The sequence below is a fragment of the Rosa chinensis genome, chromosome 5, assembly GCF_002994745.2.
Source record: "Rosa chinensis cultivar Old Blush chromosome 5, RchiOBHm-V2, whole genome shotgun sequence".
Taxonomy (NCBI): domain Eukaryota; kingdom Viridiplantae; phylum Streptophyta; class Magnoliopsida; order Rosales; family Rosaceae; genus Rosa; species Rosa chinensis.
In genome coordinates this window covers 15,662,988-15,677,798 of record NC_037092.1, presented here as the reverse complement: position 1 = coordinate 15,677,798, position 14,811 = coordinate 15,662,988, and the positions used below count along the sequence as shown (strand labels likewise).

Below are 14,811 nucleotides of genomic sequence, written 5' to 3'. Positions count from 1 at the left end.
AGAATTCCGAATTTGACCGTGACTTCTTCATAACAAATGTTCCACTATGAGTGTAGATCATCTTGGTCAAATTTCAGAGCTTTTTATATAGTGGTTGGGCCGGAAACGCTGCTGGACCTCTTACAGGTCCAGTTTTCCAGTTTTGCTTCTGCAAAAGATTGGACTGATTGTTTGAAGGCCTTCCACTCAAATTTAGCTCTGACACTCTTCATAAGAAATGTTCCACTATGAGTGTAGATTTAATCTGGATAGTTTTAGCTCATTTAGATTTAATTTGGTTAGTCTGCCACCCCTCCTTCCTTGTTTAGCTTTGTTTCTCCTAGCCAAAGTAGGAAAATGTGCTAAAGTTGACTTTTCATGTTTCCATGCTTCCATGCTTCCATAGTAGGCTTTATTTAGCCTCTAAATATATATTTAGAACTTGTCGACAATATATAGCTTGAGCCACTGACATTGGCTCAATTTCTCCAAGACGTGCCTTGTCAGGCCAAAATGCTCATTTTGGGTCCAAACAAGCCTGATATCTCGCATTTACGCATTTTTGGGTGTGCCACCTATGTGCCTATTACGCCGCCACAGCGTACTAAGATGGGTCCACAACGACGAATGGGCATTTATGTTGGATTTGAATCTCCAACGATCGTCCGCTACCTTGAACCCTTGACAGGCGATCTCTTTACCGCTAGATTTGTGGATTGTCACTTTGATGAGACAGTCTTCCCATCGTTAGGGGGAGATAAGAACACAGATGTTCAACAGGAACGATAGGAATTGTCGTGGTCTATCCCCACTATGTCTCATCTCGATCCCCATACCGCACAGTCCGAACTTGAAGTGCGAAGAATAATCGAGCTCCAGAACATAGCAGATACTCTGCTTGATGCGTTTTTTGATATTGCCAAAGTGACGAGATCACACATACCTACTGCAAACGTGCCTGCAAGGATCGATGTCCCAAATACTGGACACCACGCCACTCCTGTGACATCAGGGGATGGCGCCATTGCCCAACATGGCAATGATGTGGCATCTATGGTCGCAGGTCCCGCAAGGAAGCGCGGTAGACCAATTGGTTCGAAGGATACTCGCCCTAGAAAGAGAGCGAATGAGGCACAAACAAATCCTTTGATCATCGATACTCAAAATCCGTCCTATGAGAATGTTCCGGATTATGGTTATGTCCATGAGACATCATTGGGGGACGCCTCAATGTCAGAACCTATCCCTGAGAACGTAGAGATCTCTGTTAATTACACTAGTGTACATGGGACGTGGGAAAGAAACTTCATCATCATTGATGATGTATTCGCGTATTCAGTGGCGCGTGAGATTATTGAGACCGATGACATCGAACCACGCTCCGTTGATGAATGCCAACGTAGAGCCGATTGGCCAAAGTGGAAAGATGCGATCCAGGCAGAACTTGATTCTCTAGCGAAAAGAAAGGTATTCGGATCAGTTGTGCCAATACCACCCAACACCAAACCAGTTGGTCACAAATGGGTATTCGTTAGAAAGCGTAATGAGAAAAACGAGATTGTAAGGTACAAAGCTCGCCTTGTGGCGCAAGGTTTCTCACAGCGCCCTGGAATCGACTACTAGGAGACCTATTCTCCCGTAATGGACGTCATAACGTTCCGCTACCTTGTCAGTTTGGTAGTTTCCGAAAAACTGAACATGCAACTTATGGATGTGGTTACTGCGTATCTATATGGAGATCTAGATACAGAGATATACATGAAGATTCCAGACGGAATTCAATTACCCAAATCAAGTGGCTCTAAACCACGGAGCGCGTTTGCGATCAGATTGAAACGCTCACCATATGGATTGAAACAATCCGGACGGATGTGGTATAACCGTCTAAGTGACTACTTGATTGGAAAGGGATATGTCAACAATGAACTATGCCCATGTGTGTTCATAAAAAGGACAAGTTCCGGATTTGCAATAGTAGCGGTTTATGTTGATGACATGAACATAATTGGCACCCTTAAAGAGTTAAGGAAAACCGCTGAACACTTGAAATCCGAGTTTGAGATGAAAGATCTTGGGAAAACACGGTTTTGCCTCGGTTTAGAACTCAAGCACCGTAGAGATGGTATCCTGATTCATCAATCAGCTTATACCCAAAAGATGCTTAGGCGTTTTAACACTGATAAGATTAAGCCTTCAAGCACCCCAATGGTCGTCCGTAGTCTTGATCCAAAGAAGGATCCATTCCGTCCAAAAGATGACGATGAAGATGTGCTAGAGGCAGAAGTGCCCTACCTAAGTGCAATATGCGCATTATTGTACTTGGCACAATGCACAAGACCGGATATCTCATTCGCTGTGAACTTGCTAGCTAGATATAGCTCTGCGCCTACATGACGTCATTGAACTGGTGTTAAAGATATCTTTCGATACCTAAGTGGTACGATCAATATGAGCTTGTTCTATCCCTACAGAGAGAAGATGGATTCGGAACCATCAAGTGCCAGGGACGCCACACATGGTGGACCGCGTTCTCTCTCCCCGTCCTAAAACGATATAAGTGTTTTGGAAGGTTTTGCTGATGCTGGGTACCTCTCCGACCCACACAAAGGTCACTCCCAAACTGGTTATGTTTTCACCATGGAAAAGACCGCGATATCTTGGAGATCTATAAAATAGACCTTAGTCGCTACCTCTTCGAATCATGCAGAGATTATTGCTCTTCACAAAGCAGTTCGTGAATGTATATGGCTTTGATCCATAGTTACGCATGTTCGAAGCAATTGTGGTTTGAAGTCTACCACAGATGAGTCAACGAGCATTTATGAGGATAATGCTGCTTGCATTGAACAAATGAAGCAAGGCTGCATCAAAGGCGACAACACCAAGCATATATCGCCCAAATTCTTCTACAATCAGCAACAACAGAAGTACCTCAAGATCAAAGTAAACCAGGTTAGATCTGAGGACAATGCAGCAGACTTGTTTACGAAGTCATTGCCCAAATCCACGTTCGAGAAACATGCGGCAAGGATTGACTTGTGGAAATTATCTGAACTCCCATGATCGTAATCGTCAGGGGGAGGCGCAGACATCAGGGGGAGATGTCTATATGATTCGTTTCGAATCGTGAATGGTGTGTTGTGCTCTTTTTCCCCTTCGACCGAGGTTATTTTTGTCCCACTGGGTTTTTGTTACTCGGCAAGGTTTTTAACGAGGCAACGAGAGAAGCACCACGTTTGGGCAACACAAAGGGGAGTGTTCAAGGAAAACCTAATTTGTGTTTAGCCCAAACTCTAAGTTACTTGACCTAGTGGTAATAGGATTTAATTAGAAGGATCTAGAATCCTAATCAATGTAGAATTACTTTCCTTATATGATTGAGATTCTATGTATTGTAATCCTCTATATAAAGAGGCCCCTATTATCAATGAGAATACACAGCAAATTCCTCTCAAATTCAGTTTCTCTAAAACAAAAATAAAATTTCCGAGATCTCACCGTTTCGTTTGATGAGAGAGAAACAAACTATGGTTATCAACTAAAATTCACTCAACAAAAATGAAATTTTTAAAAAGAAAAAAATGGACTAAGATATTAGAGGATATTAATTGGTTAATTTGAGAATTGGTTAGACATTTGATTGTCTCGTAGTTGCCAACATCAATACTCGGCACTGCAACTATTTGACCTGCGTTTGTAAAACTAGAGCACAACCTAATAAGCTACATAGTGTTGGGCTAATAAGGTAGTAAGCTATGAACTGTTTGTTCATCTAATTTCCAAAATGCAGCCTGTTTTGTGTTCAATTAGGGTTTAGATGGAGGTTATAAGATATATATTATTTGCTTAGGTATGACAGTTTGCGCTCCAATATGCATCATCACAATTGCAATACAGCTATGGCAATGGATGCGGTGGCAACCAGACAATAGGGCAGCTGGCGAGAAAGTCATCACTACACTGTTCTTACGGAAATCATTATTCATGAGAATTTCTTCCTCTCCCATTTCCTAGTTCCAATGACTCCGTCTACACGACCCTTCTCTCTCACCTGTCGTTCCCTTTACGTTACAGCGAGCTTTGAGCTTTGAGAGAGAAAGCTAAACCCTCTCTCTATAAGACAAACAAACGTCTGAAAACCCACCAAACCAACCTTTCTTATTTTCCAATTTTCCACTCCGCTCCAGTAGAACGTTGCCAAGTCCTTTCAGACACGTCCCCTCCACCTCTCTTCTTCTCCCACACAAAAACACATACAACACAAAACCCATCACAGCAAGCTTTTGTAGCTGATGATAATCAAAGCCTAACTGCATGGATTTGTTAGCGAAGTTTACGTTAATTTTTACTCGTGCTGTTGGCTGTTCTTGAACAACATGTTGGTGTTTATGGACGGTTTGTGGTGGAGACGGGTAGTATTAAAGTTCTGTATCCAATGACTGTAAAGGGTAAGCATGATGGTGCTATTGGAAACTTTGGTCTGCCGGACTATGGAGGCTCCTTAGTGGGTACTGGGTACTGTGGTGTATCCTGAGAAAGGGTCTACTGGGTGTGAGGCTTTTGAGGGTGATAAGCCTTTCCGGTCTCAGAAGTCTCGCCCCACTATTGTAGTTCTTGATCGTGGCGGTAAGCCAATTCTATCTGTAATCAATCTCAACGTCTTAAATTCCAATTCTTTTTCCTATTTGGGTTCTAATATCTTGTCAAATTTTTAGTTGATGGCATAGAAATGGGTATTTGTTTGTTTATGTAATAGTTATCTCGTTTCTGGTATGAAAATTGATTCTAATAGAGTAACCAAATTCAGTGGATGCTGATTTTACTTTTGTTTCAGTGTAGACAGTGTTGAGGCTATGGGTGAGAGTTTTCTTTATTTGGAGATTGTGGACTTGCTTTTCACGTAGATTGCTCTGCTTTTCCTTGTTCTCCAATTTAACAAAAGCCTATTACTTTATGGCTTAGCCTTTCCAATTCCTCTGTGCCAAGGCACTATCCTCTTTTCATTTTTAAAAATCCTGGTAAATTTGAAATTTCATTTACCTCTTCGTAAAATTTTGTTTTTCCGTGCTACAAAGGAGATTTTCCTAGTTTCATTTCTTCAGGTTATGGTTATTGCTCTTGAAATCCACAATGGGATGATATGATTGAATAAAATCCGGATAGGCTTGTCTTCAAATTGTTTAATAAGATTAACACTTTTCTTAACTTAATGCTTGTGAGTGATAGATTGATTAAAAGAGAGAGCTTTATGCTTCCAATTATGCTACACAGATGTCCTTTGATGTTTATCCTAGTGCCTTACTGCTCTCATAGGTTGCTACTTTTGTTTGAAGGTGTGGAATGCTCAAGAGGCAGGAGCTACAGCCGTTTTAGTGGCTGACAATGTTGAAGAGCCTCTAATTACAATGGACTCCCCAGAGGAGAGCACTGATGCAGATGGTTACATAGAGAAGATTGGAATTCCATCAGCTTTGATAGAGAAATCATTTGGTGACAGCTTGAAGAATGCTGTGAAAAACAGCGAAGATATTGTAGTAAAACTTGACTGGAGAGAGTCACCTGATCAAAGAGTTGAATATGAGTTCTGGACAAACAGCAATGACGTATGCGGGGCTTGCTGTGATGAGAAAATGAGATCTGTCAAAAATTTCAGGGGTCATACTATATAACTTGATTGGGTTATATAGTATGAGAAAGGGGGTTACACCCTCTACACTCCACACTATATAACTTGGTATTGTCCCTAGGCTTTTGTCCTTACCGCTCAATGCAAGTCTCAATGCATAAACGAGGGGAGATACTGTGCATTAGATCCGGAGGAAAATTTCGGAGACGGGTACCAAGGGAAGGATGTGGTATTTGAGAACTTGAGGCAGCTTTGTGTGCATAGAGTGACAAGGAGAGAAACCGGTCACGGGTCTGGTGGGATTATGTGACAGACTTCCATATCAGATGTTCCATGAAAGAAAAGCGTTACAGTAAAGAATGTGCTGAGGATGTCATGAAATCACTTGGTAAATGCTATTTCCTTGTGATTTCTGCGTACTGAATAATGTTTGTTAGGCATTTCTACTAACTCGAATATGTTTGCAACAGATTTGCCTATTGACCAGATAAAAAAATGCATGGCCAATCCTGAAGATGATGTGGAGAAAGAAGTGCTTAAAGCTGAACAAGAAATCCAGGTCATACATATATTCCTTAATGTTGGTTCAATGTATAGGTTATTTCAAATTTCAAAACCACATATAGCCCAAGTGGACTGATATTAGGACATATAATCTTATTGTTGTTTCTTTTCTTTTTTTGTTTGGTTATATTTGATTAGGTTGGTCGAGGATCTCGTGGTGATGTTACCATCTTGCCAACATTGGTGCTTAAGAATGTTCAATATCGAGGTTTGTAGAGCTTTCCTAGTAGTTTTATTGATTTACCAAATCATTATGTGGTGATCACTGGTTTCTATGAGTTGATATATTATTTGATTATGCCTGCCTATTCATGATTTTTCTGAATTTCCTGTCCTTCATAATATTAAAATAATCACTTAATTTTCACCTGTTGCCAGTACCTATATATGAATTTGCTTAATGAGAAAGCTGAAGTTTCTTGGTTTCTTAATCTGAAGGAAAACTGGAACGAAGTGGGGTCCTAAAGGCGGTATGTGCTGGATTCAAGGAGACAACTGAACCCCAAATTTGTTTGAACGGAGGTGAGCCTTTTGAGGTTTGGATAATGTACTTGAAAGGAATCAACAAAACTTACAGTTTATGAGAGAACTTGAAGAAGAAGAAACAGAATTGTATTGCAAGATGAATTCCCGAATACAATGAATAACTGCAGCTTTAGTTCTTTTAGAAGAGAGCAACAAAGAGTGCTTGTTTCAACCGGGAGGAAGCAATGGCAGGGATTGACATTGCTGATAGCTTCTATTGGAGTACTGATCCAATATTTATAAATTGGTTATTATTATCCTTTTGGAGGCCTTGTGATGTTAGGAATGAGCTGTCTAAAGTAGTGCTTGCTAGCTGTGGCTTTGGATACCTTATAGATAATGACTGAAGAATTGGACAGCTCCTAGCCTGGTTTATTCACCTATATATGTACTAGTCGGTTACCATGTTTAATTATGATATATCACAGCTTTATCTTTCTTCTGCTATTTCCTCGCTCTCTTCTTGTATTTTTGGGTTTGGACCCTTATTATCTGGTATCAAAGCCTAGTTATCATGGGACCGGCGCGTAAGGGCGGCACCACCCATCCTACGTCGAAGGATCTTTCAGCGGTGGAAATGGATTCTTTGGCGCAACAGACAGTGGCCGAAGCCCAACTTCAAGCAGTTCGCGACTCTGTCGACGAGATTCGTGCTTCTCACGAGCGTATGCGTTCTGAGAACGCTGAAATTCAAGCTCAGAACGCTGAATTTCAGTCTCAGTTGCTCGACGAACTTCGTGCTCTTCGGGTTATATCGGTGAATCATTCTTCACCGGCTCCGTTGTCTCCTAACCCGCTGCAATTTGGATCTATCCCATCTTCTGAACCGTCTACTTCTACGGTTTCGGCTCCTTCACCTATTTACCCTCACGGTCTGGGTATTTTGAGCTTCACTCCCGGTGAAATTTCTTCAGGTATAATCGTTTCTTTGACAGCTACTACTCTGCCCATATCTAATTCTCCTGCTAATACTCATGTTAATTCTGGAGCTAGTGCTAGTATTCTACGTGGTAAAATGGTTGCTACTTGTGGTAGTCCTGTTGTTGTTAGTGATGTTCCTAGTGGTCTTGCTTATACTGATTTCAATTTTCCTAATCATGTATCGCATTCATCCAATATTCCTGTTCCAAGCATGGGTTACCCAGGGTTCCATTCTCATAATATGCCTGCTCCTACTATGGGTTATATACTTGGCAATTCTTTTCATGGTGGTTCCATGCCTCTTGGTCCTTCTGGTGCCTCTTCATACTACCCTCAGTGGCAGGCTAATTCTAGCAGCGATAATGTTTCGCAATGGCATGCATACCCCAGCAACAATAATGGACCACAAAATAGACCCACCTTGCCTTTTGCTGTGAACCATTATCTTACCACTCAGTCACCAACTCAACCACATACCGTTCAAGCTCCAGCTACTTACTCCACCTATCCTACATCTTATCCTCAGTTTCACCAACCACAAATTCACAACCATAAGTATCAACCTCAGGGTGCTCAATTTCCGTTGCAACCAGACATGGATCCCAACCTCCCTACAATGAGACAGATGCGTCTTGACTTCCAGACTTTTGGTGGTGGTGACCCGCTTCATTGGCTGAATAAGGCGGAGCAGTACTTTGACTTGTATCAAATACCTGAAGCTCGCAGAGTTGCTATTGCTGCAATGCATCTCGTGGATGAGGCTGCAGATGTATGGCATTTATTTCGGCATCATTATCCAGGCACTTGGGTTGGTTTTACTGAACTTTTGATGAGGGAATTTGGTTCTCACAATCGAACAGATTATCAAGCTGCATTGACAAAGTTATCTCAATCTGGGACTGTTAGTGAATTTAAGTCACAATTTAACAAATATGCCAGACGAGCACCTGGATTTTCTGATGATATTCTGTTGGCTTGTTTCTTGGGTGGTCTCAAAGAGGATATTAGTGTGGATGTGAGGGCAATGAGGCCCACGTCTCTTTATCAAGCATATGAATTAGCTATGATTTTTGAAGAGAGGCATATGAGGCAGCGAGGAGGAGTTTCTCAGAGAGTTCAAGTTTCCAGCTCAACCCCAACCTATAATCAACGAAGCACCAATTTTTCTTCTTCTAGTGGCAGAAACTCATCGCTTCCATCCAACAGATTTACTTCTGCTCAAGGGACGAGGTCGAATATGCACACATCTAGCTCTACTTCAGCTGACAGAAAATTGTCTCAGCATGACTACCATGATAGAAGGGCAAGAGGCCTTTGTTTCTTTTGTGATGAACCTTATAAGGGTGGTCATGTTTGCAAGAAGACATCTGGGCAGGGAAGAGCCTTACTAATTGAAGGGATTCCAGAAGAAAGTGAACTTGTCACACCCCCACCTGAACTTGAAGAGGGTGATTCAGAGGGAACAAGTAGGGATAGGAAACTTGATGAACTCACAGTATCACTACATGTTATTGGTGACATTGACAATCCCAGAACCATGCAACTAAAAGGAAGGTATAACAATAAGTCGGTTCATGTATTGATTGATGGGGGGGCAACTCACTCATTTATTCATCCTAGTTTGTTGCATAATACTAGTCAGCAGGTAAATAAATTGAGTTCTTTGAAAGTGGTAGTAGCAACCGGACCACATGTCAAAACCTCTGGAAAAATGCAATTAGAGATGCAGTTACAAGGGACACCCATCGACACGGAGGTATTTGTGTTACCTATCAATGGTTGTGAAGTGCTTCTGGGAGCTTCGTGGTTAAGGACACTTGGTGATATTATCTGGAACTATGAGAAAATGACTATGAAGTTTTCTGTACAAGGTAGAGAATTTATGTTGCAAGGTATCCTTGATAATGACACTGCCTTGGTGAGTGGCGCTACAATGACTAAACTTTTGAAACAAGAAAAACAAGCAATGCTCATACAATTGATGGAGATTTCGAGTGCGGACAATGGTTCCTTGAATTTTGTAGATCCTGCTATAGTGACATTAATCAACAAGTTTGCTACCCTTTTTGATAAGTCTACCAGTTTACCCCCACATAGAAGGCAAGACCATAGAATTGAGCTTCTACCAGGAACTACTCTAGTAAGTGTCAGGCCTTATCGGTATCCTCAATTTCAAAAGAATGAGGTCGAAAAAATCTGCAACGAGTTACTGGTGGAAAAACAGATCCAACATAGCACAAGTCCTTTCTCCTCTCCTGTTATTCTAGTCAAGAAAAAGGATGGCAGCAATAGAATGTGTGTGGACTATCGATCTCTTAATGTGGTGACAGTTAAAGACAAGTTTCCCATTCCGGTGGTCGACGAACTCTTAGATGAGTTACATGGAGCAGTGTACTTCACCAAGTTAGACTTACGGTCTGGATACCACCAAATCCGTATGCACCCTAAGGATGTGCATAAAACAGCTTTCAGGACTCATCAAGGGCATTACGAATTTTTAGTTATGCCATTTGGTCTCACCCCTTCAACTTTCCAATCCTTGATGAACGAAGTATTTCATGACTTCTTAAGAAAATTTGTTTTGGTATTTTTTGACGACATATTGATCTACAGCAAGTCGTTGGAAGAACATCTAATGCATCTCTCTCGGGTATTCTCAAGGTTAGAAGACAATCAACTTAAGGTAAAACTGAGCAAGTGTGCTTTCGGTACAAAGAGTGTGGAATATTTAGGTCATATCATCTCAGATAAGGGAGTTTCAGTTGATCCGGAAAAGATTGAGGCCATAAGGAATTGGAAGAAGCGCATGACTTTAAAGGGATTACGGGCATTCTTGGGGTTATCTGGTTACTATCGCAAATTCTGCAAAAAATTATGGTATTACTGCCAAACCATTAACGAACATGCTTCAGAAGGACAACTTCAAGTGGACTCTAGAAGCCGAAAAAGCTTTTGAAGATTTGAAGTTGGCTATGACAACCACTCCAATACTTGCACTCCCTGATTTTTCAAAGGAATTCACTGTGGAGTGTGATGCTTCTGGTCATGGTTTGGGAGCAGTTTTGTCTCAAGAGGGACATCCCATTGCTTATCTCAGTAAGACTTTGGCTCCGAAACATCTCGCATTAAGTGTTTACGACAAAGAGATGATGGCAGTGGTGTTTGCGGTTCAGCATTGGAGGCCTTACTTGTTAGGACACCGTTTCAAGATCCTCACTGATCATAGGACTATCCAATACTTTCTCAACCAAAGAATCACTACGCCGGCACAACAAAAGTGGTTGCTCAAATTGTTAGGATATGACTACAGTATTGCTTATAGAGCTGGACCCCAAAATATTGTTCCTGATGCACTTTCAAGACAAGCTGAGCTCAATTCTTTGATGGGAATTTCAAGTCCTGTCATGGACTTCATGAAGGAAATTGCTGCTATATGTCATACTCATCCTGACACCATAAAAGTAGTGAGTGACATTGAGAACGGTACTTCTTCACAAAAGAATTTCACTATCATGAATGGTCAGTTGATGTATAAGAAGAGATTCTTTGTCCCAAATGTTGATGATTGGAGAGTCAAGATAATCAAGGAACTGCATTGTGGGAAAGAAGGGGGTCATTCAGGATGGTTGAGAACCTACAAAAGGATCTCAAGGAGTTTTTTGTGGCCTGGTATTAAGAAACAAGTGAAAACCTTTGTTTCCGAGTGTATGGTTTGTCAACAAGTCCACTATGAAACTATAGCACCTCCTGGCCTACTTCAACCTAATCCCATTCCTTCTGGTTTTTGGACTGACATATCAATGGACTTCATCGATGGTCTTCCTCGAGTTGCAGGTAAGGATTCTATTTTGGTTGTTGTGGACAGATTAACTAAATATGGACATTTTGTTGCTCTTAGCCATCCTTATACTGCAAGGTCTGTGGCTGAATCCTTTATCAAAGAAATATTTAGATTGCATGGAATGCCGGAAAATATCATCAGTGACAGAGATCCTATTTTTCTGAGTGCTTTCTGGAAGGATTTCTTTGAATTGCAGGGTTCTAAGCTTTGTATGAGCACGTCCTACCATCCTCAAACTGATGGCCAGACAGAGTGTCTAAACAGAGTCTTAGAGCAATATCTCAGGTGCGTAATATGTGAGTAGAAGGAGCAGTGGCCTGAGATTTTACCGTGGGCCGAGTGGTGGTATAATACTACCTACCACTCAGCAATCAAGATGATTCCATATGAAGCTTTATATGGGGTGCCCCCTCCTCGAATTCAAACTTATGTTCCTGGTTCTACATCAGTACATCAGGTGGATATCACGCTAAAGAATAGGGATGATCTTTTGGCTTTATTGAAGACAAATTTGCAGCAAGCTCAGGGACGGATGAAAACTTATTATGATAAGCATCACACAGAGAGGGAATTTGCTGTTGGTGACTTTGTGTTCTTGAAGCTTCAACCTTATAGACAGAGGTCTGTTCAAGTAAGAAAATCTTATAAATTGTCTTTGTGTTCTTGAAGCTTCAACCTTATAGACAGAGGTCTGTTCAAGTAAGAAAATCTTATAAATTGTCACCCAAGTACTTTGGACCATTTCAAGTGATTGAGAGGATTGGAAAGGTTGCTTATAAGCTTCAGCTCCCAGCTACTGCTAAAGTGCACCCAGTTTTTCATGTATCCCTACTTAAGAAAAAGCTTGGAGATTCTGTGGTTCCTTCCCCAAATCTGCCTCCCAACTTGGACTCAAACAAGGAGAATTGGGTTCCTGCTAAGATTTTGGAGAGAGCTTTATTTAAAAGGGTAATTCACCTGAAGTGCGTTGGTTGGTTCAATGGAAAAATAGCTCGAAGGAGGATGCTACTTGGGAGAGTGCTGAGTCTTTTCAACTTCGATTTCCTGAGTTCAAGGGTTAGATCATGCAATGTTTGAATGGGGGATGGGATATTGGAGTACTGATCCAATATTTATAAATTGGTTATTATTATCCTTTTGGAGGCCTTGTGATGTTAGGAATGAGCTGTCTAAAGTAGTGCTTGCTAGCTGTGGCTTTGGATACCTTATAGATAATGACTGAAGAATTGGACAGGTGTCCAATTCTTCCTCCTAGCCTGGTTTATTCACCTATATATACTAGTCGGTTACCATGTTTAATTATGATATATCACAGCTTTATCTTTCTTCTGCTATTTCCTCGCTCTCTTCTTGTATTTATGGGTTTGGACCCTTATTAGCTTCATCGGATGAGAGGCCTGCCTATAATATAGTCTTTTATTCGGAGGAGTAGACGTGAGCTGCTTAGTGACTTTTGTTGATAAAGCTTCAGTTTCCTTGAGCAATTCATGTTGCCATTCTGATCTCTCAGAAGAGTTTCAGAAAGAAAAGCATTGTCATTTGAAATCCCAATGGAAGCTGAAGGATTACTGGACATTAAAGTAGGTTAAGTAGGAAACTAGGAATGGATGCTGCCCTTGATTGAGAGTAGGAATGGACATTTGAAATCCCAATATATCCCATTAGGTCACACCCCACCAACATTGATTCTAACATAAATCTCCAAGATACATAGTTAGAGTCATCTAAGCTTACTCTGATTAGATTGGTGAAGTTGGAGAGAAGACAATTCTGTAGCACAGTGTTCTTATACATGATTCAGTGTACCACTGAAGCACTGTAGTAAAAACTAGTTGCTTGAATGTAAAAATACAAAAACAACAGTAATGCCTTGGTCCAAAGCCTGGAAGTCCTCTCTTACAATTCACAGACGCACTTTAGACAAGTCTATTGCAAATCCATGAAATCCTTGTCAATCAACTATGAACAAGTAGCAATCTTCCATATCAAGAATCTTCATTAAACAATAATGGTTCTTCTGTAACTTTTCTACAATGCTTCTTCAAGAAACGAACAAAAATTTATCAATTAATCTTGCAGACCAATAGAGTAGACCAACCAAGAATATCTCAATGGATGCTAAACAATCAGTGTAGAGATAGCAACCAACAATGGATACAAGAAATGCTTAACCAACGTGGAATTTTGTAGATGACAAAAAGCTCAACTATCAATGGATACGAACAACTTGCTACACCTTGCTTGGTATTGCAACACAACAATATCTCATCATCTACTTCCATGTATGTACAAATCAACAGAGAACAAGCATAATTCGATCAGTCATCACTTGTTCAGCATACAACACCACTCGTCTCAAATAGAATTACTGATATAGCATGATTCAAGAACCATTCCAGATCGAAGAAACCTCCTATGTTGAGACAAATCCAAAAATCGAACGAGAGGTAGTCCAACTGAGTTAAGATTGAAATGCACAGTAGGTGTTCGACGAAATAATTGCGAGAGATCTTAGTCCAATAGTTGCAAATCACTAGCAGATGCGGTGAACGCTTCAGACTTATCTTGGGTTTTGTAACCTCAAGAACACCAAATTTCACCGAGCTTCAACAATTAACAACTTTTTTTTTCTTTTCTTGAAGAAAAGCACAATCGAACACTGGATATATGAAAACAAAGCTTCAGCAATTATCTTTGGAGATCACCCTGTCAACACCTCAACGCCTACAGAAAACGCCATGGGTATGCTTCTCTTCAAGAACCCCATATGCTAATTTTGGCTTAATCGATTTGTAATTATACCGTTTTACTGTGTTTTGTTTAGACTTGGTGTGTTTTACTGTTTCCGTTCGACTTGATGAAACCAATTATCACATTTGGTTGTTTCCGATGCAACATTATCTTTGAGGCCATGGTTTACTCAAATTCGTTGATAGTTCTTATTCTTGTCCATCTCAATTTCACGTTGAAGATGATAACACAACGTGGGTTGGAGCAGGATATCTCTTAATTTGTATGATTACAAATATGCATTCTGCTGATGCACTTACTATCGTGATTGGATGTCAAACTTCAAAGGAAGTATGGGCTACTCTTAAGCAAAGATATGGTTCAACTTCTGAGTATCACATTATGCAATTGATGTCTAACTTACATAATATCCATAAGGGGTCTGATTCAATAGAGAAATACTTATTGCAATTTAAAAGTGTTAGAGATCAATTGGCTGCTTTAGGAGTGAGAATGTCAGACCAGGATATGAAAATATGTTGAAGGATGTCGACATAATGTGTGCCTCTACAAACTAGGGTTCAGAGTTGTAATAGGAAAGTGATCTAGGTATTCAATTGTATTC

The 14,811-nt window shown here is 40.6% G+C and overlaps 1 protein-coding gene across 4 annotated transcripts; it reads left to right on the top strand.

The window, feature by feature from the left end:
- Positions 1-4,045: 4,045 nt before the first annotated feature.
- LOC112201707 lies at positions 4,046-12,763 on the top strand. 4 transcript variants are annotated; one of them, XR_005800280.1, is made up of 6 exons: positions 4,046-4,605; positions 5,313-5,993; positions 6,076-6,164; positions 6,308-6,377; positions 6,608-11,449; positions 11,653-12,763. XR_005800280.1 is itself a non-coding variant. In XM_024342617.2 (5 exons), the coding sequence occupies exon 5, from the start codon at positions 7,209-7,211 to the stop codon at positions 10,569-10,571; it is 3,363 nt and encodes a 1,120-aa protein (XP_024198385.1). In that variant the 5' UTR covers positions 4,046-4,605; positions 5,313-5,993; positions 6,076-6,164; positions 6,308-6,377; positions 6,608-7,208; the 3' UTR covers positions 10,572-12,763. The 4 variants fall into 4 exon arrangements, 3 of the variants coding, with proteins under 3 accessions (XP_024198385.1, XP_040362839.1, XP_040362840.1); XM_024342617.2 differs by having other exon boundaries at positions 6,608-12,763; XM_040506905.1 differs by having other exon boundaries at positions 5,293-5,993; positions 6,608-12,763.
- Positions 12,764-14,811: the final 2,048 nt, after the last annotated feature.